The sequence below is a fragment of the Spermophilus citellus genome, assembly GCF_964194105.1.
Source record: "Spermophilus citellus genome assembly, chromosome: 9".
Lineage (NCBI taxonomy): Eukaryota > Metazoa > Chordata > Mammalia > Rodentia > Sciuridae > Spermophilus > Spermophilus citellus.
Window position 1 is genome coordinate 6,233,270 of NC_138191.1, and position 23,945 is coordinate 6,257,214.

General features: G+C 58.8%; 1 protein-coding gene across 2 annotated transcripts; it reads left to right on the forward strand.

Moving 5' to 3' along the window:
* The first annotated feature begins 708 nt into the window (after nucleotides 1–708).
* LOC308655414 (ephrin-A3) lies at nucleotides 709–23,159 on the forward strand. Of its 2 annotated transcripts, XM_081305528.1 has the most exons (6): nucleotides 709–848; nucleotides 1,226–1,305; nucleotides 1,646–1,812; nucleotides 4,060–4,355; nucleotides 4,677–4,745; nucleotides 5,300–5,962. In XM_081305528.1, the coding sequence occupies exons 3-6, from the start codon at nucleotides 1,700–1,702 to the stop codon at nucleotides 5,434–5,436; spliced, it is 615 nt and encodes a 204-aa protein (XP_081161654.1). In that variant the 5' UTR covers nucleotides 709–848; nucleotides 1,226–1,305; nucleotides 1,646–1,699; the 3' UTR covers nucleotides 5,437–5,962. The 2 variants fall into 2 exon arrangements, with proteins under 2 accessions (XP_081161654.1, XP_081161653.1); XM_081305527.1 differs by lacking the exons at nucleotides 709–848; nucleotides 1,226–1,305; nucleotides 1,646–1,812; ... (1 more) ...; nucleotides 4,677–4,745; nucleotides 5,300–5,962 and adding exons at nucleotides 15,411–15,545; nucleotides 21,441–21,751; nucleotides 22,147–22,212; nucleotides 22,399–22,476; nucleotides 22,690–23,159.
* The last annotated feature ends 786 nt before the right edge of the window (nucleotides 23,160–23,945 follow it).

Genomic DNA, 23,945 nt, shown 5'->3' on the forward strand with positions numbered 1-23,945 from the left:
GGGGTGACCTTTTTTTCTCCCCAATTCCAGGCCAGCACCACCGCCTCCAGCAGCATCCTCGCCTCCAGCAGCATCCTCGCCTCCAGCAGCATCCTCGCTCTACCTCTGACCTCTCCTGAGGTCCCGCTGCCTCCAACTCGGATTTAGGACTTAAAGAAGCAGAACCCCGTTGGAGTCCCCCACAATGACTGGAGAAGCCGGAGCATGGACACTGTAATGCCCAGCCTTAGGGAACCAAGACCGTCGGCGCTGTGAAGCAGCACCCTGATGACTCGCCGGTATAGCGGCAGCCGGGGGCTAGTGGGGGACTGGGGCTGGATGGGGCTGAGGGAGGTGCACCCAGCCTGTCTGTTCTGCTGCAATAAAGAGAGATCTTGACCGCGTGTCTCAGGGTTCCTTCTGGGAAGCCGGGTCGCCCCTCCTGCGTTTCCAGGTCTGGCCGCCAGGAGACGCTGCCTCCTCAGACCAGGGCTTGCTGGGCGGGCGGGAGTCCCAGCCTGGGTCTACCAGCCTGTGTCCCGCGGATGCTCCCGACTTGTTTCTGCCCAGTCTGGGGTGACTCTCAGCGTGATCCTGTACCACAGGGAGTTGTTCGCCGGTTGCCACCCCTAGTCTCCCAGTCCTCGCATCCCATGCTGCCGGGTCCCCGGAGACGGCTGTCGATCTACAAGCCAGCCAAGCTGTGGGACCACGTCCCCACCCTCCACCAGTGGCTGGGAAAAGTGACTCTAACTGGTATTCTCAGCGCCCGGAGCCGGGGCGGAGCGGGCGGCGGCTCCCACGATCCCAAGGCCGCGCACCTGCCTCCCGCCCCTCCCCCGCCCCCACCTGAGGGCTCGGGAACAAAGGTGCTTTGTACAGGCCGCAACCACTTCATCACTTCGTCCTCGGGATGGGGCCGCGTGGGCCCCCTGCCCAGAACGAGGGTGTGGGACGGAAAGGGACAGGCGCCAACCCCAAAGTGGGCATCTAGCACACCCCCTAAGGCTCTGTGGGGACAGGTGTGTCCCAGAGAAGGCTCTTTGTCCCTTCTCGTCTCAGTGGCCCTAGATGTGCTGAGAAAAAGGGGGTGGCTGAACATGAAGGTGGCTGGACAGACTTGGTGGATCCCTGCTCGTGCCTCACTTTCCCCATCTGGGTGAAGGGTGTATGCTCGCTCGTTTAAAATCTCCCAAACTTACTTACTTACTTACTTACTTCCTTCCTTCCTTCCTTCTCTCTTTAGACCGGGTCTTGCTAAACTGCCCAGGCTGCCTCAAATCCCAGGGCTCCAGCGAGCCTCCTCTGCAGGAGCTAGGACTACAGGTGGCGGCCACCGCGCCCAGTCTCCCAAGTTTCTAATAAGACTTTCTACCTCATACTAACGAGACAAGAAAGACAAGACTTCCCTTAAACATTCTTAGTGGAGTTTTTAAGTGCCACCTCCTTCTCGCCCGGTGGCAGTGCGGCGCGGCCTCAGTAGAACCTTTGGCTAACCTGGCGCGAGACACGGTGCACAAAGGGTTAACCAAAGTTGGCTCCGAGCGCAGAGGCGGAGACAGGTTTTCATTGGTGGAAAGTTACCCGGGGGCGTGGCCCGGGAGTCTCCGCACCACCCCCCCCTTTCCACAACCCCCCCTCTCCACTTTGTACCTTTCTCGCTCAGACTGCGAAGCGGGCCGGGACCCGCCGGACCCGACCAGACCGGACCCTGGGGGCGATGCGGCTGCTGCCCCTGCTGCGGACTGTCCTCTGGGCCGCGCTCCTCGGCTCCCCTCTGCGGGGGGCCTCCAGCCTCCGCCACCCCATCTACTGGAACTCCAGTAACCCCAGGTAGCCGGGCCGAACCAGGCGAAAGCCGAGTCGGGCCCGCGCGCTCCCGGGCCATGCGCGCGCCCGCCACTCGCTCTTTGCGCGGCGCCGCCTCAGCCCGGCGGCGCGCCGGGGCTCCTTTGTTTGAGCCGGCGGGGGAGGGGTGGGGGAGGGGCAAGGCGCGCCCTGGGTCTCCCCCCTCCCGCACGTGTTGGGGGGCGGGCGCAGGACCCCAACCCTGGCCGAGGTCAGTGGAGCCTGGGAGCGTGGAGCTGGGGGTCCTCGGCCTGTATTCCGGGCCCCGCCCCCCTCGCTTCTCTCGTGATCCCCAGCCTCTGGCCTGCCTGAGCTGCGGTGGACCAAGAATGAGGGAGGGGGGCTTTACTTTTATGCAAGAGCATGGGTTACTCTCAGGCTCTCTGGGCCTCCCCTCTGGCTTTCTCTGGCTCCTGATCTCATTCAGTATCTCTCCTTCCATCTGGATCATTTATCTGTCCTGTTTCTGTCCTGTCTCGACCCTGCCCTACTAGTTTAATCACCTTTGGGCAGGTTGTTTGACCTCCCTAACCTCAGTTATGTCACCTGCAAAATGGGCTAATAATACCTAGTACCCTGGGAAGTCAGGCCGGCTAACTGAGGTCATGCATGTGAAAAATGGTGCAAGCTGTACAGATACAAACGATTATTTCTTTCTCTCTCCTGAGCTATCTTTCTTTGAACCTTGGTATTTTTTGCTGTTTCCATCCTCCCCAATTCTCCCTGCTTCTCTGCCTTCCCCATCTGTCTTCCTTTCTGATTTTCTACTTCAGACAATCTGTGACTGTTTATTTATTCACTAACATTTAATAAGCACATACTGTGTGCCTGGACCTGTGCTAGGTTGCTGGGGATTAGCTCAATGAGAAAAACGAAGACCCTGTGCTCTGGGAGTGCTCAGGTCCAAGAGAGGGCAGGGTTAAAGTCACTACAATTCTAGTAACAAGTGATAAAGGCTATTGTCCTCAGAATGAATTCCTCTATCTCTGTTCCAGAACAGTACCTGGGAACCACTTGAGGACCTGTTAAGATTTTATGTTCTAGCCCCCACCCCTGAGCTTTCAGGCTCATTTGTGCAATCCTCAAATATTCACTGAGCCGTCCTTGTGCAAGGCACTTTGCCAGGCACTGGGGATGGGACAGAACAAAGCATGTGAAGACCTTGTCCTTGCTCAACTTATGTTCTAGTAGGTTGAGCTCAGGAATGTCCCCTATCACTGTCCTGGAGAGTGAATCCAGGGGTACTCTACCACTGAATGTCAGCCCTTTTGTAAATTTTTATTTTGAGACAGGGTCTTGCTAAATTGGCCCCACTTGTGACCCTCCTGCCTCAGCCTCCTGAGTCAATGGGATTACCAGCCTGGGTCACTGCTCCTGGCAGGAATCTTCCTTTCTAATTGGACCTCTTAAGGCAGGTGGTCTCGGGACCACCCATTGAGCGACTCTTGGAGGCCTTTCATAAATCAAGTTTCACTGTGTGTGTAGGGGTCAGGGCCATGGGTCATTCAGTATTTGGTTCTGTGGGAGGGTGGCCTGTCCAGCCTTCCCACCTCTATTAGCTCCCTCAGGCAGCTCCTAAGAGGTGAGGAAGGGGGTCTGGAGAAGGCTGAAAATGGGGTAGTTTGTGGAGGGGGCTTCTCTACACGCCTGGCACTTCCTTGTTCCGGTCAAAAAAAGAAAATTGAGGCACCTAATACCTTCTCCCTCACTCTTCTTATCACGACATTCCTTTTACCATTGGGCTGGGGTCTAAAGGGACTAAGGGTCCTCATATCGCCCGCCTTCAGCCCTGCCTGTACCTGCGCTGTGTGCCCGTACCTGCTGCCCCAGCACCCCACCCCCACCTCAGCATCTTCATAGACTCCGTCCACCTAACACTTACCAAGCAAGACTTGGTGCCAGGCTGCGGAAAGGGCATCAGGGCTAGAGAGGGGGTTGGCAGCTCCTCCCTGAAAGGTAGGCTAGTGGCTGGCTCCCCCCACATAAAGAAGCCGTGTGCTGTGGGCGCTGAGATCTCTTAACCTCTCTGAACTGTGGATGGATGAGCCCAGCTGTCCCTTGCACTCTTTGGCAAGATTTATCACTCTGGGGCACTCAGGCCTCCCCGTGCTCCTCCATCTCCAGTGGGTGGGAGAGAGGCTGGAAGGGATCTTTGAGGAGGTACACCCTCACCGTCACCTGGTGACGGTGCTGTGCCGTCACCCCTCAGCCCATGCCACCCTGTGCCCACAGGCTGCTTCGAGGAGACGCTGTGGTGGAGCTGGGTCTCAACGATTACCTAGACATCTTCTGCCCACACTATGAAAGCCCAGGGCCCCCGGAGGGGCCCGAGACCTTTGCTTTGTACATGGTGGACTGGCCTGGCTATAAGGCCTGCCGCGCAGAGGGGCCAAACGCCTTCCAGCGCTGGAAGTGCTCACTGCCCTTTGCTCCCTTTGGCCCTGTTCGGTTCTCAGAGAAGATTCAGCGCTTCACACCCTTCTCCTTGGGCTTCGAGTTCCTGCCTGGAGAGACTTACTACTACATCTGTGAGTGACCAGGGGCACGTCGCACACCTATTGGGAAAGCTGGGGAGAGGCCTAGGGCTCCCTGCCTCTGCTGCTGCCCAGGACTGAGCAGGGGGATAGAGTGCGGCTGTAGCAAAGAGGAGAGACTTAGAGGAGCCAGGAAGGAAGGGGATGCTAGGGAAATGCAAAATGGCATGGGTGGGGCTGCCACCTGAGTTTGGCACCAACTTAAGTGAAAGGTTTCCTGGGACAGGAGAGAGGGAGGCTGGAGGGTCGACAGCAGCCTAGGGCATAGGAAGGGTGATTCCCCGTGCTAACTCCTTTCCTCCAATTTCCCCCCAGCCGTGCCAACTCCCGAGAGTCCTGGCCAGTGCTTGAGGCTCCAGGTGTCTGTGTGCTGCAAGGAGGGCAGTAAGTGGGCGTGGGGGTGGGGAGCAACCTTCCGTCGAGGAGGGAAGGAGTGGGGAGAATCTAGGAGCATCAGGCTCTCAGGGATCCAGGTCCAGCTTCAAGTTGGGACTTTTCTCCCATGTTTAGCACTGTGGGAGCTTCTGCTGCACCCCCTTTTTTTTAGTCGTAGATGGGCATAATACCTTTATTTTATTTATTTATGTGGTGCTGAGGATCGAGGGCCTCATGCATGTGGGACAAGTGGTCTACCACTGAGCCACAGCCCAGCCCTGCTGTACCCCTCTTTAAGCTGGGCTGCGGGAATGGGATCTCCTAGGCAAGGCCGAGGCTGGACCGGTTGTCTTTAGTGGAGGAGACTTGGAAGGTGGAGAGACTACTGGTTGTCTTATTTGGGGGACACTTGGATGTTGGGATTAGGAAGGATGAGGTGGTGAGTGGCTCATTGGGGGGCAGCAACTGGTCTGGAGGACTCTAGTGAACAGGTAATGGAAAGGCCAGAAGAGAGGCTGCTGAACAAGTGGGCCGACCCATCAGTGCCACCCCCCTCCTTACAGAGTCGGAGCCAGCCCATCCAGTTGGGAGCCCTGGAGAGAGTGGCACGTCAGGGTGGCGAGGGGGACATGCTCCCAGCCCCCTCTGTCTCTTGCTGCTGTTGCTGCTCCCCATCCTCCGTCTCCTTCGAGTTCTGTGAGCCCCGTGGAGCCAGAGCCCTCCCAAGGCCCTCGGGGGCAGGTCCCTGCCACCTGCACTGGGGATGCCAAGCCAGACAGACACAATGGAGCATTGATGGAGAAAGTCAGAGGGTCTGAGGTGACCCCTGTGGGAGCCTTGCCCACTCGTCACAGCTGGAGAAGAGCTGCAAAGGAGCTGTAGACAGCCCGGGCACCCCAGAGGAGAGACGGGACAAACAGCCTCATCCGCTGCCTGATGATTCTCTCCCTCCTCGAGAAGATTGGGGTTTAGTGGGATGGAACCCTTGAGCCACCAAGGCCAAGGCAGAAGACCTGGGGACAGGTGGACTGCCGGCCCAGGGCAAAGGAAGAGCCCTGCTCTCTGTGCCCCTTAGGCTTCTTCCCTGGGGCAGCACCTTGCCGTCCCCAGGGGGTCACTCACTTGTCTTCCGTGAAGACGGACTTGTCATAAGGTTGAATTTCATGCCAGTTTGTATTTTTATAAAGTGTCTGGACCAAGCCTTCAATAAAGCACCCATCTTTCTGTTGCCCTCCCTAACCTGCTGCCCTCTGGCTCCTTCCCTGACCCCAAGACTCCCTGCAGCATGTACTCTCAGCCTGGCATGGCCTGACCTCCATGCCAGCTGTGCCCAGGCCATCTATGCCAGGCCTCAGTGGGCACCCCTCTGGGCAGTGTGGGTGGGTGCCAGCAGCAGCTGTGGAGCTTGGCACCCTCTTCTACCTCCCTAGCCGCTTCCTGGACTGAGGGGGCAGTGCTTCTGGAAGCCCACCCGCTTGGGGCACTACCCAAGCACTGGCAGCACCTAACAGGATGCCGGGGCAAAAGCAAGGGGCAGTGAAAAGACAGCCCCTGGGTTTCAGGAGGCCTGGGTCCCTGCGAGCTGGGCGTCCCTCCCCCTCCCCAAGGGCACTCTGGGCGGTGCCTGGCCTAGAACTGGAAGGTGGGGTCAGATCAAAGCCTCCTTCCCCGGCGGCCTCTTTGTTCTTGGCTTTTATAAGGAGGAGGGGGTGGGGCTGAGGAGGGAGGGCCCCCTTTGCTCTCAGCCAACACGGTCTCTTCCCACCTCGCGGGCGAGGCTACGAACCCCCGAGCCCAGCCGGGCCCCTCTCTCTGAACGGTGCCCTGGGTGGAGACAGGGGAAGGGGTGCCTTTCCCCTGCAGCTGTGCCGTACCCGCCCAGTGCCCCGCAGCCTCCTCTGGCGAGGTGCCGGCCCGCCTGGCACCCCGCCCGCGATCGATAGGTGGATGTTGTGCTGATTAGCTCGGCCGGGCTGCGGCAGCGAGAGGCGGCGTGTGAACACGGGGAGGAGGGAGCGGGAGGGCGCCGGGTCCGGACGCCGGGATGCTGAGATGGCCCACCTCTCCCCCGCCCTCTGGCGCTCCTGGGTCACACCTCGGTCCCCCTCTGGAAAGGGGCAGGGCCCTCTCCCCACCGCCTGGAGCCCGTCTTTGCCAGTCCCCGTCACGTTCATTCCAGGGCTCTGTCTCAGGCCGGGGTGGGGGGCAGCACCGTCGACGGAGGCGACTCAGTCAACCCCTCCCCGCCTTCGAGGCCACTTTCAGAAAATGCTGCGTCTATTGGTGCGTGTCCCTGCGTGGTTCTGTTATGGCCCTCACCCCAAACCTTGATCCCTAGCGGGGGCTGAGGCGCAGAGGAGAGAGGATGTAGCTGAGCTGAAGGAGCTGTGGCCGGATCTTCTGGTTCTGGGTTCGAGTTCCTCTCTACCGTCATCCGTGAAGGTGTCAGTATGTTGCCATGGAAACCGACTCTACTGATCCCCCCCCCCCGCCCCTCACCAGAGAAACCAGCCCGTGCAGGCCAGGGAGGACCGGGCAGCAGCGCACACCCTGGTTCAAGACGGCGGGGTTCTCGGACCGCTCCCTGCGGCCCCAGGCACCCCGTCTTCGCGGATGGAGGCGCGCGCGCTCCCGAGTCCGGCTGGCGCGCGGATCCGCCACTGATAAGAACGCATGTGCGAAAGACTCGGGGCCCAGTCGCCTTCGCCTGCACCCAGACACACGCCCTCCGTCAGTCGGACGCGCACACTTGACACAGGCACACGCCCTCGCCGGCCGCCCGCTCTCTGCAGGTGCGAGGGCGGGTCCTGGGCGACCGCAGGAGCCGGGCTGGGGGCTCTCAAACCCAGCCTCCTGCCGCGGGCGCTCCGGCCACGCGGGCCTCCTTCCATTCGCTCTCCTCTGAGTCCCGACCCTGCGTGGACGGCAGTCTCGGGCCGGCGCCCTCGCTCATGGGGCTCCTGGCTCATGGGGCCGAGACTGGCTGTAGGCGCTGGGCACCGCGCCCTACCCACCAGAAATCCTCGAGGCGTGTTCCAGGGCGCGGTTCCAGGAGTCTAGGCAGGCCTGCAAGTTTTGGGGCGTCGCCGATCTCCCCTAAACTCAACGGCGTTAGACAGCTGAGGGTGGGGCCTTCAAATTGCTGGGCCTGCCCAAGTCTCTCAGAACAAGACTCAAAGACTCCACTCAGCCTCACCTCGCCCTGTCTCCCTGGCCTGAGGCCTGCGAGCTGGGGTCGCTGCGACCTGGATCCTGCGCCACACTTTCCGGGGTCACAATTCGCCCCTTCCCTCTCAAGAGCAACCCTCTCCTTCTTCTGTAACCCCTCCTATTTTATTTCCGTCTTTGCCCATTAGTGCACTCAGCACATTGTAAGTTCGTGGCCCGCCTTTCTTTCAGCCAGCCTGGCTAGCTGGGGTCGTCGGGGGATCCCCAGCTGTGACGCAGTGGCAAAGGATGCGCTTGATATTCCAAATAGCCAATAGAATCCCGGGGCCTGGGGCATGAGGTCACCAGCCGTAGTGCCCATTGGTTCAGGCCTAGAAGCGAAGAGGGGGTCCCCATAGCAACCGACGGTGCGTCCGAGCGCATAACCTGAAGAGTGGTGGTTGCCCCAGCTGCTTCCTCAGCTTAGGTGGGTGGTTGGGTTGGGGCCAGGAAGCTGGGGTGAAGCGCAGCTTCCCAGGCCCAGCAGCCCAGCCCAACCAAGCACTTATAGAGACCTTTTTTTTTTTTTTTTTTTTTTTTTTTTTTTAGAAGTAATGGTCAGCGCCACTTAACCCAGAAAGGTTAGGAGAGGGTTACTGGCGGCAGCGTTGGGGTCCTGGGTGCCGAGCCGCTGCCACCACCGCTGCCACCAGGAATGTCAATTCCGAAATCCTTGTGTTCGTCTGCATATCGTCTGCATCTCATTTGCATTCTCTTCATTTAAGGTCAAATTGGGCAGACATCTCCACATCCCCAGCCCTTTCGGCTTGTCTCTTCCTGGAATCTATCCCTCGGTAGCTCTCTAATCTATTCCTCAGTTGTCTCACGCCATGCCCCACCCCTCCTCCCACTCTCCAAAGTCTCCTAGAGGTGGGAGGGGACAAAGCCTAGCTAAAGGAGAAAGGATAAGGAGGCTGCCTCCTCCTCTGGATGTTTGGTGACAGATGGGGAGTGTTGGTCTGTACTGCCTGGAGAGGAAATTGGCAAAGCAAGTGGTGGGGGGAGGTGCCCCAGCTGGGTTGAGGGTCTCCAGGGCCAAATCACCAACAGGCCTGGTGGGGTGCTGAAGCCAGGGATGCCTGGTTCCAGCAAGGGGCAGGCCTGCCCACCTGTCTGGTGCCAGAGCAGCTTCCTTCCTCCAATTAAACACTAATGAGGTGTTATTAACCCTTACGTTGCCTACCAGCCCTCAGGTGGGACTCCGATTCATAATTTCACACGGAGGGCAGAAGGGGGGAAAGAGGACCTTTGGAAAAGCTGAGAAACAGTGAGGTCAGGCACCTGGAGACAGGAAGGCAGGGCCAGAGGCATGGATCCCATCCGCTGGTTATCCTCTGGGGGATTCTGGGGATTCAAGGAAAGAATGTCCGTTCTCCAAATTCATTTATTCTTTTGTTCATTGGCTCACAATTACTTAGTAAACACCTCACCTACTAACTAAATACCAGGTTGCATGTTAGATGTTGGAGATACACACTTGCGTGAGACAAGATCCCTTCCCTTAAGTAATCTTCAGAGACAAACTGGCCAATGAATACTTATAATGCCAAACACAAATGCTAATAGAGAGCCACATACTATGGGGACACAGAGGAAATGGGCCATCAGAGAAAGCTTTGATTTTGAAGGATGAAATTATGGCAGGGAAAAGTGTACAGCTAATAATATTCGTGAAATTGACACAGCATGGGTCCATGTGGACATGAGTTTTCAGGACTGTGGTGTCTACTTCCACAGAGCTGTATGCTTTGCATCTGCACGTCTGTTTCTGAGTGGGTATGTACCTTCCCTGCATCTCTCTGTGTCTGGAATCCCTTCTTCTGAACACATATTGTGGTTTTGTTACAGATCAATGTTTGCTGTGAAGCTCTTGTGTAGATTGGCCTGAACCTGCCCAGCCCAGGGGAGGGGAAGTGGAAAACTGATGTTGGCTTCTTGGGAAGGGGTGGGCAGAAATATGTTCACACCTGGGGACCCAGACTCCTAGCTCTCCAAGTGGCAGCAGGCTGGCCAAGCAAGAGGCAAAACACGGGGCCTCAGGCTGCAGTGTGGTGAGTCTGGGTCACAGACCCCTCTGCCCCGACTCCCCAGAGGAGAGATGAGGGTTACAGATACCAATCCTCACCAAGATCCCAGGCCCCTCCCCCACCTGCTCCTGTCTGTGGAGGAGCAGGCCGGCTCAGACCTGTCTGCTGGCTCTCTCCTCCAGGGAGCGGATCCTTTCCAGGGGACACAGAGGGCTGGGGAATGCTAGGCCCTATTGGGAAGATTCCAGATACTCCACCCAGCCCTCCAAGGCTATCTCCAGCCTGGATTCTCCCCACCCACTCTGGGATGCCACCTTTCTGGGCTTTGCCCAGACATAGTCACCTTTGCTGGGGAAGCCCTTGACAGCCGGGGAGAAGATGGGGCCCGAAGACCAGCTGGGGTGTGTCTGGTTTGGCTCAAAGACCTCTACTCCATTTCCCTCTTTCTCCTTAATAGTCACTTTCTAGAAAGTGAAATTCTGGATCTAGGGAGAGTTTTAGGGGTAAGGAAGAGGCTCTGGGTTCTGAGAAGGTAAAGGACCCCTTCTTCCACACTGTCAAGGAGGGGTCTTCTTTTTTTTTATAGTAACTTCCTTTTCCCCTCAGTTCATATAATCTTTTTCTACTTCCCAAGCACTAAGTCCCCTCTCCTCCTGTGGTAGCTGTTAAGGAAGCTTGGAAATGAGGGGGAACAAATGGAAGAGAGAGTCTGTGACAGGTCCAAGTAGGCAGAGCTAGGAGATAACTCTTTTTAGAAGAGGGTGCTGGGGATTGGACCCAGGAGCACTCTACCCCTGAGCCACATCCCCAGCCCTTTTCATTTTTTATTTTGAGACAGGGTCTTGCTAAGTTGCTGAGGCTGGCCTTGAACTTGTGATCCTCCTGCTTCAGCCTCCCAATTTGCTGGGATTACAGGCATGCCATTACACAGGGCAGGAGTTAACTTTGTGTGTGTGGTTTGGGGGATTGAACTCAAGGTCCTGCATGTGCGAGGCAAGTGCTCTACCACTGAGCTACATCCGCAGGCTTAGGAGATAACTTTTTTTTTTTTTGGCAGTTGTAGATGGACAGAATGCCTTTATTTATTTTATTTTATTTATTTTTTTTATTTTTATGTGGTGCTAAGGATCGAACCCAGTGCCTCATATGTGCTAGGCAAGCACTCTGCCCCTGAGCTACAGCCCCAGCCCCAGGAAACAATTCTTAATAAGAATGATGATGATATAGCTCAGAAGTAGAGCACTTGCCTGACATCAGGAAGCCCTGGGTTCCATCACCAGCATGAGGGAAAGAAAGAAGAAAAGGCTTCCGCTAATCAAGCCCCCTCTGGGCCCTAAACACTGTGCTCAGTGCTTGTCAGATATTGTAGATCTTAACGTAACAACCACTCCTCAAACAGATGAAATGCTGTTATCCCCAGTGAATGGATGAGAAAATAATCCCAGAGAAGTTAGTCATCAGCGGCTGGAGAGGGGTGGAATAGCATTCAAGCCCAAGCCCCTGTTTCCGTGAAGCATGCTGCCTCCCACCGAGCTTTTCTCAAAGTGGATGCAGAAGACTCACACACTCCTCTAATGTAGCACCCCAAAAGTGCCACCCCGCTCAGGCTCAGGCCTTTTGGCTTGCTGAACTCCTTGGAGGAATCAGGGCAAGACTAGAATCCAAGGTCATTGCTCCTTGACCCTACCAGGCAAGCCTTGCCTCCTAATTTCCTGTGTCGTGGACCACAGTGCACTGTGTCCCCTGCTGTCAGCCATGTGGGTGGTACCATGTCAACTCAAGGAGGGTAGCACACCACAGAGTCATGCTGACACACACACGTGGAAATCAAGAGACACGTGCATCACCCTCTCTGTTGGCACCCGGGTTAGGATGGCACCAACAGCCCATGGTGCTGGGGCACACACATGGGCCCTGGGCAAGGTGCAGAACCTGTGAATATTTCATGCCTGGAGCTGGCGGCTGCTTCTGCTCACACGCGTGCCCGATCTTCCATCTCACAGGCTCCTTGTTTATTTGTTTAATGAATTATTTATCCATGCCCCCCCTTCCCTCCGACCTCCCCCTCCCCCAGGCCCTAGCCTCCATGATTTATTGAACACAGCTCAGCTCTGTGGTTGCCACCCGCTGTCCCGGAGCTGCCTTGGGCCACACAGCCTGAGATCTCCCTCTGTCCCAGACCTGCTCAGCTCCCTGCTTCCTTGTGCCCTGGGGATGGGGGAGAGTGAGGCACCCTGTCAGAGAGCTCCCAGGGGGCCTGGGCTCTGTGTTCCTGGAGACCTCATGGCAGCCAGTAGTGTTCTGGCAAGCTCCAGGGATGGAGGGAGATGAAGACAGAGCCTGTAGGTAAGGAGAAAAGAGGCTAGAGGCCCTAGAGAGAGGACTAGTCCTACAGGGACAACCCCAGCCTTGCAGAGGCCCTCAGTGCACAGAGATCAGCTGGGTCTTCTGCACCAGTGTTTTATGCCATAGGCTGCAACCCACTGGGGGAGGTGCAGTCAAGAAATTAATTTTATGATTCTCTACCAGCTTTTCACTATTATTATCATTATTTTCATTTTAAGAATACAGCAGAAACCAGATGCAGTAGCACACACCTGTAATCCCAGCGACTCAGGAGGCTGAGGCAGGAGGATCACAAATTCAAAGCCAGCCTCAGCAACTTAGAAAGACTGTGTCTACAAATAAAAAATAAAAAGGACTGGGGATGTGGGTCAGTGGTTAAGTACCACTGGGTTCAATCCCTGCTACCAAAAAAAGAATAGAGCAGAAAAAAAATATAAAAGAGCATCCTCTATACTAAGGTTAAGTATTGCTTCATAAAACTCACTGTGTGTGCACACATACAAACAAGGGCACACTGGATTGCAAGTCAAATATGCATCCTACTGTGAATCATAGTCAGGAGTGATTCAAATCACAGACATAAATCAGGGCCTAGACCCCACTGATAGGGGACTGGATCCTTCCATGACCCAAATGCCAGAGAGAGGCCTGGACCTTCAGATCAGGTCCCAGGCATGGACAGTGGCCAAAATCTTATAACAGGGACCTGTTCCCCAGAAAAGCCCAGTCCCCGTGTCAGTAGAGGCCTATAGACAGGCCTAGGCATTACAGGTGGAGGTGCACATTCTATAGACAGGACTTCCACACCCACAGTTGTACAGTTTGTAGACAGCACAAAGGAGCCACACAAGGGACAAGAGGAGGCTAACATCACCCCAGCTCCCTCACTAAGTCAGGGAGACACAGAGGGCCACCTCCCACTGAAGGAAGCAACACCTTTGTTTTTGCACAAAGGGACCATTTGCCAAGAGATGCGCCCTCAGGATGGAGTCTGCATAGAGGGGTGCTTCTTCTAATCCATATAAAAGGCCCCAATCAGTCAGCAGCCCCAGGAACAGAGGCCTAGGTAGACAGAGCATCAGGTCCCATGGACACAGGCACAGGCCCACAGAGAATACCTCCACTCAAAACCCAGGCTTAAACCCCATAAAGAAAGTTGCTTAAATCCTACAGAGAGGGTTCCAGATTCAAGGGGAAGGGCTCAGTTATTATTGGAGGGAGGATGTGGGTGTGCTAGATTCTAAAGAGGAGTATCTGGGCCTTACAGAAAAGGGCCCAAATCTTTAAGCAGGACCCAAATTCTATAAGCATGGATTTAAGTTTTCAAAAATGGAATCGAAAGTCCTGGACCAAAGCAGCAAGCTCCCATTCACTGTGAATACGGACAGCCTCTCTGCCAACTGTGGGCCCAACAGAAAGAAGCCTACCTTTGTGGATCAGGGGCCAGGGATAGGGACTGGGATTTGTGGCCCCTGGAGTAGGCAGGTTAGCATCGTTTGGGTGAAACAAGTCTCCCGGGGATGAGGAGTCTGGGGGCAGGAGAGCAGTTTGCAAAGTCCCCCACTCACATCCCAAGGGGCCTAATTTATTTTCTGTCTCATAAGAAGAGAGATCTCCTGGGGGTGGGGGGAGAAGCCTGGAGAGGATAGAGGCTGCTCTTGCCTGGTAGCCCTCCTGAGCCTCTTCTGGATGGCATTTCCCCTCCCCCAAACCCTGCACCTGAGACTATCTTGTGGTCAGGACCCTGTCCTGACAAGGATAAGCAGATGGGAGGTGCCCCTGTATCCTCTCTCCTAAAGCACAGTAACAAAATAGCATCATGCCTGCCTCCCTGGCCACAGGTGGTTGGGGTGAGTCTTGGGAACCTAGTCAAACCTGGTTCTGCCCAGTCACTCTTGATCTTAGCCTCTCCAAAGAGAAGTGATAAGGGATAGACAATTAAGATCTGTATTCAGGATCCTTCCCCTGGATTCCTACTTCCTGGGAAAAGAAGTATGTCTGTTTCAGAGGGGGCATGTGGGTTTGCGTGGGTGTCCTTTCTGTGTGTGTATGAGTTTGGGTGTGTGCTTCTAGTCTCTGTGTCTACAGGCCTGTGTTTCTTCAGAACTCTAGTGGATAGTAACTTTACCTATGTGTGTTTGTGTGTCTGTGCATCAGGTGACTGTGTTTCTATGTTCTCTGCCTCTGGGTGTCTGTGACATTTTCCTGAATGTGTGTGTCTGCGAGATGTGTGTGCTTGGGTGTCCCTGTGAGGACAATGGCTGAGGTGAGAGCTGAAACACAAGGTCATCTACTTTCTGCCCTCAGAGTCAGCACCTCTGGGAGTAGGAGTGGGAGTGCCTGAGGACACAGATGGCCCACCTGGAAGGAGCCTGCCTGAGAGCAAATGAGGATCTCTTTGTGAATGTCCAGGAAACCCTGCTCAGCTTCAGCTGGCTCTTGCCCAGATCCACACCTGGGCCTTGGGCCCTGGACTGCCAAAGACCCTGCTTATACCCACTACTGACATTCTTGGGGGCTGAGATCCACTCCACCTCCAATAAAAACAAGTCTCAGGCTCAGCTGGGGGCTCCAGGTCCAGCTGTCAGGTCCTTGGTCCTCAGATCCACCTGAGGGCTCTACTACTCTTCTGTGTCCACCTGACTCATGCACAAAGGAAAAGTGGCATGGAGGGAGCAGAGGGTCCAATTCTTCAGACAGGAAGGAGGTCTAGTCCTAATTATTCTTCTCAAGACTCCTTCGCTCTATCCTAGAAATGAGTGGGCCCACAATCCCAAATCCTTGTCTTGTGGATTCCAGCCTGGAAGGAGCAAAGCACCCGGGACCAGCCGCAGCACCCAACCTAGGTGTGCGCTGGTCCTTTCGAAGGGGCAGCACGCCCCCGCTTCCCACGCGCCGCACGCTCCCGGCTCCAGCGGGGAGGGGCCTGGCGGGAGCGCGCCGGGGGCCGGGCTTCGGGGCGCGCCCAGGAGGGCGGAGGGTAGCGCTGTGGGCGTGGCCTAAAGCTGGGGGCCGGCGGCGGCGGCAGCGGGGAGCTGGGAAGCTGAGAAGCCGGGAGCGCGGGGCTCAGTCGGGGGGCGGCGGCGGCGGCGGCTCCGGGGATGGCGGCGGCTCCGCTGCTGCTGCTGCTGCTGCTCGTGCCCGTTCCGCTGCTGCCGCTGCTGGCCCAGGGGCCCGGGGGGGCGCTGGGGAACCGGCATGCGGTGTACTGGAACAGCTCCAACCAGCAGTGAGTCGGGGGCCCGGGAAGTCCCGCGTCAGCCAGAGGGGAGTTGGGGGGCCCAGGAAGTCCTGGGGGAGCAGCGGGTGGGAGTCCTGGGAGAGCAGAGCTGGGGGCTGGGAAGCGAGGGAGAGGGGGATGCACTCCGTGGGCGTCTGTGAAACTCGGGGGGCGGTCTGCGAGGCTGCTGGTGTGTAGTAAGGCGCGCTCAGGCCGTGCGGAGGAGTCTGGGGGCCCCCACCCCACGCTGGCCTCCCCCCACCCGCCTCGGGAGCAGCGTGCCCCTGTCCCATACCCCCGCATCTGCACTCCCGTAGGTCGGGCTGGCATCTGGGGCGCTGGGGTGCTGGGGATAGGCCGCCGCATTTAGGGGCCCAGGGATGACCTGTTTTCGGCCATGAGGGTTTCAAGGGGTGCTGCCTAGTACTCTTGCTTTTAAAAGTGGGGTACCGAGCTGAGGCGGGGAGTACGACCCAGCGCCTCCCCGGAACCAAGGGGAGTGGGCCGCCCTGCTGGTGCGGATAGACCCGCTAGGGTGTACCGGGGCTGGGTCGCCGAGTTGGGGACTGCTGCTTGGTTAGGACGGTACGTGGGGTACCGGGGAGAGAAGGGAGGAGATGTCGGCGTGTCACACACGCAACACACACACTCCCGGGCCGGGATCGGCGTATGGCACCAAGTGTGAGCGGGCGTGCGCGGCTGTCAGTGTGCGTGTGTGTCTGAGTGTGATTTGTGTGTCTGCGTCGGCGATCGTCTGGGGGTGGGAGCGGGCGGCGGATTGGGGAGGGGGCTGCGGTCGGGGTCCGCGTGGCCGGCCGCGTCTGGGTTGGGGTGGCTGTTGGCGCCGCCGCGGTCTGGACGAGTGTCGGGGCCGCCGTGTGGTTTCCCGGGGTGTGTGGCGCGGCGGACGGGGGCCGGCTGCGGGGCCGGGTCCCCGTTCTGCTCAGTCCTCGCTGCCCTTGTCTTCTCCTCCCCGCGGACCCGCCGTGTGTATCACCCTTGGCCGCCTCCGAGTGTGTCTGTGTGTGGGTAGGGGGATCCCTGGGGACGTGGGGGGTCACTGTCACACCTGCCCGGGCGGTGGCGGCAGCGCGATCTCTAGCTCCCCACCCTGGGGGCGACTAGGGAGCAAATGGCGAGACCCCAGGGGAGACGACCGGGAGGGCCTGGCGGCCGCGACCCCCAACCTTCCGGGGGAGGGGTTGTCGCTCGCCGCTCCGCTCTTTGTTGTTTGGGGCTCTGCGCCTCCCCCTCGCTCCCTCCTCGCGCCCAGAGTGTCAGACTGGGGGTGGGGATGAGCCAACGACGCCCCCCTCTCGCTTCCCATGGAAACCTCGGGGGTGGGGATGCGGCCCCTCCCCCCCGGAGCGGGACTCCAGGATCTCCGGGGGGCGCCAAGGGCTGACTTCTCGGCTGGATCTAGCTCGCCCCTCCCCCAGACTCCCACGTCCGACCCCCGCTCAGGCCGAGTCTGGCCGGGAGTGGAGAGCTCGCAGGTGAGGGGCCCGGGTTCCCCGCACCCTCGGGCACCCCACGTTCTTAGGGGAAGCCGGGGCGGAGAGGTGCGGGATGGCCTGGGGGTTGAGCCGACTGTCCTCCCCCGCGCACACCTGGGCGCAGGTGAAAGCTCCGGAAGGGGGTGGGGTGCGGGTTCCGAGAGCCTCCTTTCTGCCTGCTCCACTCCCGTGCGGGCCTGGACCGGCCAGGTAGGAGGGGGCACGCACCCGGCCGAGAGGCTGCCGCCGCCCCCGCCTCGCTTCCCGGGCCTTTGTTGCCGCTGCGCCCGGGCTCCCCGGCTCCCTCACTGCGGCAGCCGCGGCCCCATAAATCGTGAGAGCGACGTGCTCCGGAGCCGGGAGTGGAGAGGGCCGGGGAGCTGGGGGCGGGGCCGGGCCGAGCCACAGGCTCCCGCGCCCCCTCCTCCCGGTCACGTGAGCTGGCTCCTGGCTCCCACCTCCCATCACGTGCGGAGGGTCTCTGCCCCTTGGGGTCACGTGGGAGGGTCTCACGACCCCGCCTCCTGAGGGTCACGTGAGAGAGTGCTGGTGGGACACGTGCAGCGGCCTCCTTTGACAGACCCGGGGGCAGTACCCTCTGCACAGCAGCCACGACCTAGTCCTCTGGCCCCCATTCAGCCCCTCTGCCTAGGCCCCCGGAATAGGCAAGACCTGTTCCCTGTGCGCCCCAGAAACTAGGGGTGGAAGGACTGTGTTGGAGGGAAGCATGAGAATGTGAAGTTGAGGGGCCCCCTGAGCCCAGAATTGATTTGGGAGGGGTGTGAGTCTGATGGCCAAATATATTGCCCCTGCCTTGTGCTTCATTTCTTTGCAGATCTAAGGAGGTGTTAGTATTCTGTCTCAAGAAGCCTAGGAACACCATTCTCTAGCTGTCCCCTTACCTGTCTATCTGAAATGTTTCTGTTGCGGATCTCTTTCATTCACACATTCATTCAACAAATATTTATTGAGGCTCTACTACGTCCCTGATGGTCTTCTCTGTGTTGTCTGGCTCCGACTTCCTGCCCTGCATCCTCCTGCGTCCCTGATTCTCCCCTCTGCGTTTCTCGGGCTTCATCTCTACTATCTGTGGGCCTCTCTGATGGCCTCTGGGTCTCTCCCGTTTTCCAAGCCTCGGTTCCCAGTCTCCTCTCCCCTCTCTCGGTTTCTGGTTCTCTCTCCCGACGCTCCGCCCTCTCCCTTCCCGGGGAATCCGTCTCTGTTCCTCTCCCGTGTGTCTGTGTCTCACTCCATCTCTGTGCCTCGCTTTCGGCGGGTCTCTCGCTCTTCTCCGCCGCTGCAGATCAATAAACCTTCGCCGCCGCCGCCGCTGTCGCAGGGACAAGGGGCGGGGGTGTCGGGCGCGCAGATTCTCCTTCACCCGACGCGGCCCGGGGGAGCCCCAGGCCCAGGACCTGGCTCACCAGACCCGGACCCGCGGGGTGTGGAGGCCCCGGTGCCTGGGGGGCGCGGGGGTGTCATCGTGCCCGCGCCGCCCCGCGATCCTTCCCGCCGCCGCCTCCACCGGCCCCATCGCCACCCCCACGCCACCCCCGAGCCCCGCGCGCGGACCCCACGCCGCGCACACGTGGTCTGGCCTCGCCTGCTGGAGCGGGCGGCGCGCAGCCTCGGGGGCGCGCGCTGGAGGGAAGAAGCAGGTCTCTCCACATCTCTCCTCCACTCCCTTAACTCTGCACCCGGGCGTCGGAGGCCGGGGACAGGGATCTAGCAAGTTTGGAGCCCCCCTGGGATCCTTCCCATCCTCCCTGGTCTTGTGAGACACCGTGTTTACCAGCCCCTAATTGCCCCGGGGGGAGAAGCTTGCTCCTTCCCCGCTCCCCCCGCCGCCCAGCCAGCTCCCTCCACGGACACTCAGGGCCAGCGGGGTCAGGCGGGGTGCTGAAGGAATAAGGGGGCGAGACGTGCCTCGAGGGTGGTGCGAACCGGGACAAACTGAAATAACGGGGCGAGGGGGCACCCGGTCTAGGTACGTGTGGACACGCTCCTTTCTGGGGGACAGAGAGGATGCAACATGAGGATGAAGGGGAGGGGTAGAAAACTACCTGAAGGTGCTGGACGCAGCACTGCCCCCAGATCGCAGCCCACCTACCATGGGGCTGTGGGGCCCTGGAGGCGGAGTTACTGCGGAGCTGTGCTGGGACTTAGCGGCACCTCCCTCTTCACTGCCAGGGCGAAGGAGGATGACAGATTCAATTAAAGCGCCCAAGCCAAACAGACAAGTCTCCTCGGAGTTGCCCTAGGGATTCCTGGCCAGACCTTGTGCTGTCCCTCCACACCACCCCCCTCCACCAGATACCAACTGGGCAACGCCATCCCATCGGCAGATCTTTCTCCCACGTGCCCAGCTTTGGAGAACATTTCATGGTTTCTCCTGCCACCTAGCACAGGGATAGGTAAGAAGTAGCTTCTCTTTCCTTGTGGTCACCCAGTGACCTTTTGTAAGACTGGTCCCACCCGCTTGAGGAAACCCAGGTACCTGTAGGAATATCTCTGGAGCTGGCTTTGCTCCCTGCTGGAATGGGGTGTGTTGTAGGAGGAACCAGGTGGTGCAGCAGGGAGGGGCTCCTTCAGAATGGGACTGGAAAGATGGGCGAGGCTCAAGGACAGAGGCCCTAGTGTGGCTGTGCAACTGCCCCACGCCTGGCATCTTGCCACTGGTGGCCCCCTCCCCAAAGCCTGAGGGGAGGAACAGGAGACTGTGTGAGGTTGGGATGGACGGGCAAGCCTAGGGAGGCGGCTAGGAGCCAGGCCTGGTCTAACCCGTTTTCCTGCTCCCAGTGCCCCAGGCTGAGACTCCTGCCCACCTGAGTGCCAGGGCCAGGGAGGGGCCTGAGTGACCCATCACTCCCATGGGAACCAAGTGGGACTGGTGGCATTCCTGATGACTCAAGGAGGCTGTGCCCATGCCCACTTGGGTGCCCAAACACCGGCTCTCACCTATCCACCTCACTGCCAAGTTTGGAAGGGCTTGCTTGGGGAGGGGGTAGTATAGGCAAAGCCAGGGAAGTGGAGTAAGGTGGGGAAGGACCCTCAAGGCCCCATCTCATGCCCAGACCTCCAAGTTCATTTCCCTAATTGATCTAATTACTGCTTATGGAACTGGGTGGTACCAAGTGACACAGAGAGCCAGTCCCTCCCCTCGGGGAATTCCCAGGGACTAGGGACCCCAGAGGTTTGACATTTTGCCTGGTACCTGGTGTCTTTCTGTGTCCACCATACTCCCTTCTCACTGACAATATGTGTGCTTTCTTACCCTAAGAAAACTAGAAAAAAGCCCTGCCCACTCCTCCACGTCCCTCTGTCCACTTAGAGGTTTCTCCCATCAGTACCACAATCAAGGGTGTTCAGACCATCATTTGGATGGTAACTAGCAAGGCAGGTAGGGATTACTAGGGATCCAGCATCTGCTTCTCTGTTCCAGAGAAGGATCCGGAACATGAGAGATACAGCCATGGTATCTGGGCACTGTGCCCACTACTTGGCTGAACATGGTTATTGGGGCAGTAGCACCCGGGGTAGAGGAAGAAGGGTGGGTTGTAATGAGACAGAAGTTTTGAGTGTTGACATGATGCCATGAGGCCTTGGTGCCGAACCCGTCGGCTCCCTGATCTGTTGTGTCAGGTTATTGGGGACCTAATTGCCCGTGGCCTTGGGGTGGAGGTAAGTGGGAATCAAGGTACAGAGGCCAGTGATAATGTCTTGGGGTCAACTAGTACTGGTATGTGGCTCAGCACACATGCAGCTTAGCTTTTTAGCCAGAGTATGCCGCCTCTGAGTAGGCGGTGGACATATTTGTACCTGTGCCATGGAACTTGTGCGTGTATATGCATGAAGCCGCCATACGTGTGTATGTGAGGGCAAGTCCTGTCGGACTGGCCTTGGGGCTGGACTGGCAGCAGCAGCAGGGAAGCATGCTGGGAGATGCGATGGCGGGTGTGTTTCCCACGGAAGGGATGCCTCCCACTTTCACCTTTCGCTCCCATCCTTCTGTCCTTCCTCCCAGCGGGTAAATAAGGGGGGGATGGACGGAGGAAACCCGGCCTGGGTCTGGGAGTCGCCGGGGCCTGCGCGGTTTCTGTGGCAACCCAGGCGCACGCTCCTCCTCCCCCGCCCCTCTCCCTCTTCTTGGGGAGCAGGCCGGGCTTCCCTGCGCCTCTGCTACCCCCTGGTGGCCATCAGGAGAAAGACCGGCCACGAAGGCGAGGGCCCGGGATAGTGAAAGACTGGCGGCTTTAGGGCCCTGGGGACAGAGACAGGGCTAAGAGAGGGCGCTTGGAGGAAGAGTCGGGGGACTCCAGGGACCCCCGGGGAGGGTCTAGGGAGCGGTGTGTGGAAGGCGGGCTGGCTCCGGGGTTTCTCTTCTCTGACCCGCTTCCTTTCCCCGTAGCTTGCGGCGAGAGGGCTACACCGTGCAGGTGAACGTGAACGACTACCTGGACATTTACTGCCCCCACTACAACAGCTCAGGGGTGGGCCCCGGAGCGGGCCCCGGGCCGGGCGGCGGGGAGCAGTACGTGCTCTACATGGTGAGCCGCAGCGGCTACCGCACCTGCAACGCCAGCCAGGGCTTCAAGCGCTGGGAATGCAACCGGCCGCACGCCCCCCATAGCCCCATCAAGTTCTCGGAGAAGTTCCAGCGCTACAGCGCCTTCTCGCTGGGCTACGAGTTCCACGCCGGCCACGAGTACTACTACATCTGTAAGTGACAGCGGCGGGGGGTGGGGGGGTCCAGAGTTAGCCGGAGTTGACAGCCAGGGATGGAGTCCCAAGGGGCCCGAGTGGCTGAGAGGGAGGCCCGGGATGAGCTGGGGGACTGGGGGCTTCAGCTCAGTCATTGCTGTGAGGCTAAGAGAGGGCTTTGGTGACAGTCCCAAGTTTGGGCCTCAGAATCGCTGTTCCTATGAGGGACTCCTGGGTCGGGACTTCAGGGGTCCGTTGGGACCCAAAAGGCATCGAAAGCTTACAGCAGAGCCACCGTTACCAATGTCCAAAGGGTAGGGGCTACTGAAGGACCAAGGAAGGGCAGCGTGGAGGGGAGGAGGGCATGGGCCACGGATTGGAAGAAAGCCACTCAGACCTGGTCTCCTCCCCAGCCACGCCCACCCACAACCTGCACTGGAAGTGTCTGAGGATGAAGGTGTTCGTCTGCTGCGCCTCCAGTGAGTATCATCGACTCCCAGCCTCACCCCTATCCTTGGCTCCCCTGCTTCGGGGCTCCCCTGGCTTCCTGTGGGTGGGGGCGGAGGGCACAGGCGAGGGGGGCTTGCTCCCCAGCTGTAGCAGGGGGAGGGGGTCCTGGCCCTGACTCTCCCCTCGTCTCTCCCCGCCCGCACCCCACCCCGCAGCATCGCACTCCGGGGAGAAGCCGGTCCCCACTCTCCCCCAGTTCACCATGGGCCCCAATGTGAGGATCAACGTGCTGGGTGAGTCTGCGCAGCGCCCTCTGGTGGCCACTGCTGACATCGCAGCCCCCTCCCCGGTGCCTGCTCTCCTCGCATGCTATCCCCTGGGACACTGGTCCTTCCTGCCCCCGTGGGTGGTCACGTCCCTGGCTCCACCGCTGCTGCCGCTGCCGCGTGCCCCAGCCCTGGCACGCAGCCCCGCCCTCACCAGTCTGTCTGTTCATCTCTCCACAGAAGACTTTGAGGGAGAGAACCCCCAGGTGCCCAAGCTTGAGAAGAGCATCAGCGGGACCAGCCCCAAGAGGGAACACCTGCCCCTGGCCGTGGGCATCGCCTTCTTTCTCATGACACTCTTGGCCTCCTAGCTCTGTCCCCTGCCTTGGTGGGGAGAGATGGGGCGGGGCTGAGAACAAGCCAGGAGTCTTTGGCCTCTTCACCACGGGAAGCCTAGCTGTGGGGCCTGCACCCCCTCCCATGGCTGGAAGTGGGGTCCGCACCATGCATTGTGCCCACTCCCTCTGCCCCTCCCTCCGGATAGGGCACTGTAGTGGACCAGGCACAGGGACAGTCAAAGGTCCCAGGTGACCTTGTGGCTCTGTAATGTTTGGTACCAAATTTGGGGCCATAAAGGGCAGTTCTCAGGACGTCCTGCCCCCTGGTACCTTTCCCTGACCCCTGGCTCCCCCCCCTTTTGTCCCCCCAGAGAGACAAAAATGCCCCAGAGAGCGCAAGCCAACGTGAAAGGTGCCCCATCACTCTCCTCCAGGGACAGAACATGGGGAGGGGACTAAATGGGCAAGGGGGTAGCACTGCCCGCTGCCCCTTCCCCTGTTTACAGCAATAAGCACGTCCCCCTCCCCCCACTCCCACTTGCAGGATTGTGGTTTGGATCAAATCCAAGTTTACAAGTAGATACCCCTAGGGAGGCAGGCAGTGGACGGGTGGCAGGGGTGGGCACTGGGGTGCCAGGCAGGCATGTACAGACTCTATATCTCTATATATAATGTACAGACAAAGTCCCTCTCCCTCCCTAACCCCGGCCTCCCTTGACCCTCCTTCCAGCTTCAGACCCCTTTCCCACCAGGCTAGGCCCCCGCCGGGGACCCCCTGGCCCCTCTTTTGTCTTCTGTGAAGACAGGACCTATGCAACGCACAGACACTTTTGGAGACCGTGAGACAACGACGCCCCTCCCTTCCAGCCCTGAGCTGGGAGCCAGATCCCAGGACCTTGCCCTGCCCACCCCACGTGGTCCCCACCCATCCTGGGCCTTTTTCAAGTGCTTTGGCTGTGACTTTCATACTCTGCTCTTAGTCTAAAAAAATAAACTGGAGAGAAAAATAACTGAGTGTGTGTGATTCGAAGGGACCGGCGCCCTCCGTTCCCCTGGTTCTACTCCACAGGGCACAAGGCCTGGGTTGGGGAGGAGATTCTGAGCCACACAGTCCCCTGAACTGTGCTGTGGCTTATCTCCTCTGAGAGGCAGCTCTGT

Coding starts and splice junctions, on each gene's coding strand:
- LOC308655414 (XM_081305527.1), top strand. CDS start 15,418: ATGGCGGCGGCTCCGCTGCTGCTGCTGCTGCTGCTCGTGCCCGTTCCG. Junction 21,752..22,146: donor CCACGAGTACTACTACATCT/GTAAGTGACAGC, acceptor TCTCCTCCCCAG/CCACGCCCACCCACAACCTG. Junction 22,213..22,398: donor GTTCGTCTGCTGCGCCTCCA/GTGAGTATCATC, acceptor CCCACCCCGCAG/CATCGCACTCCGGGGAGAAG.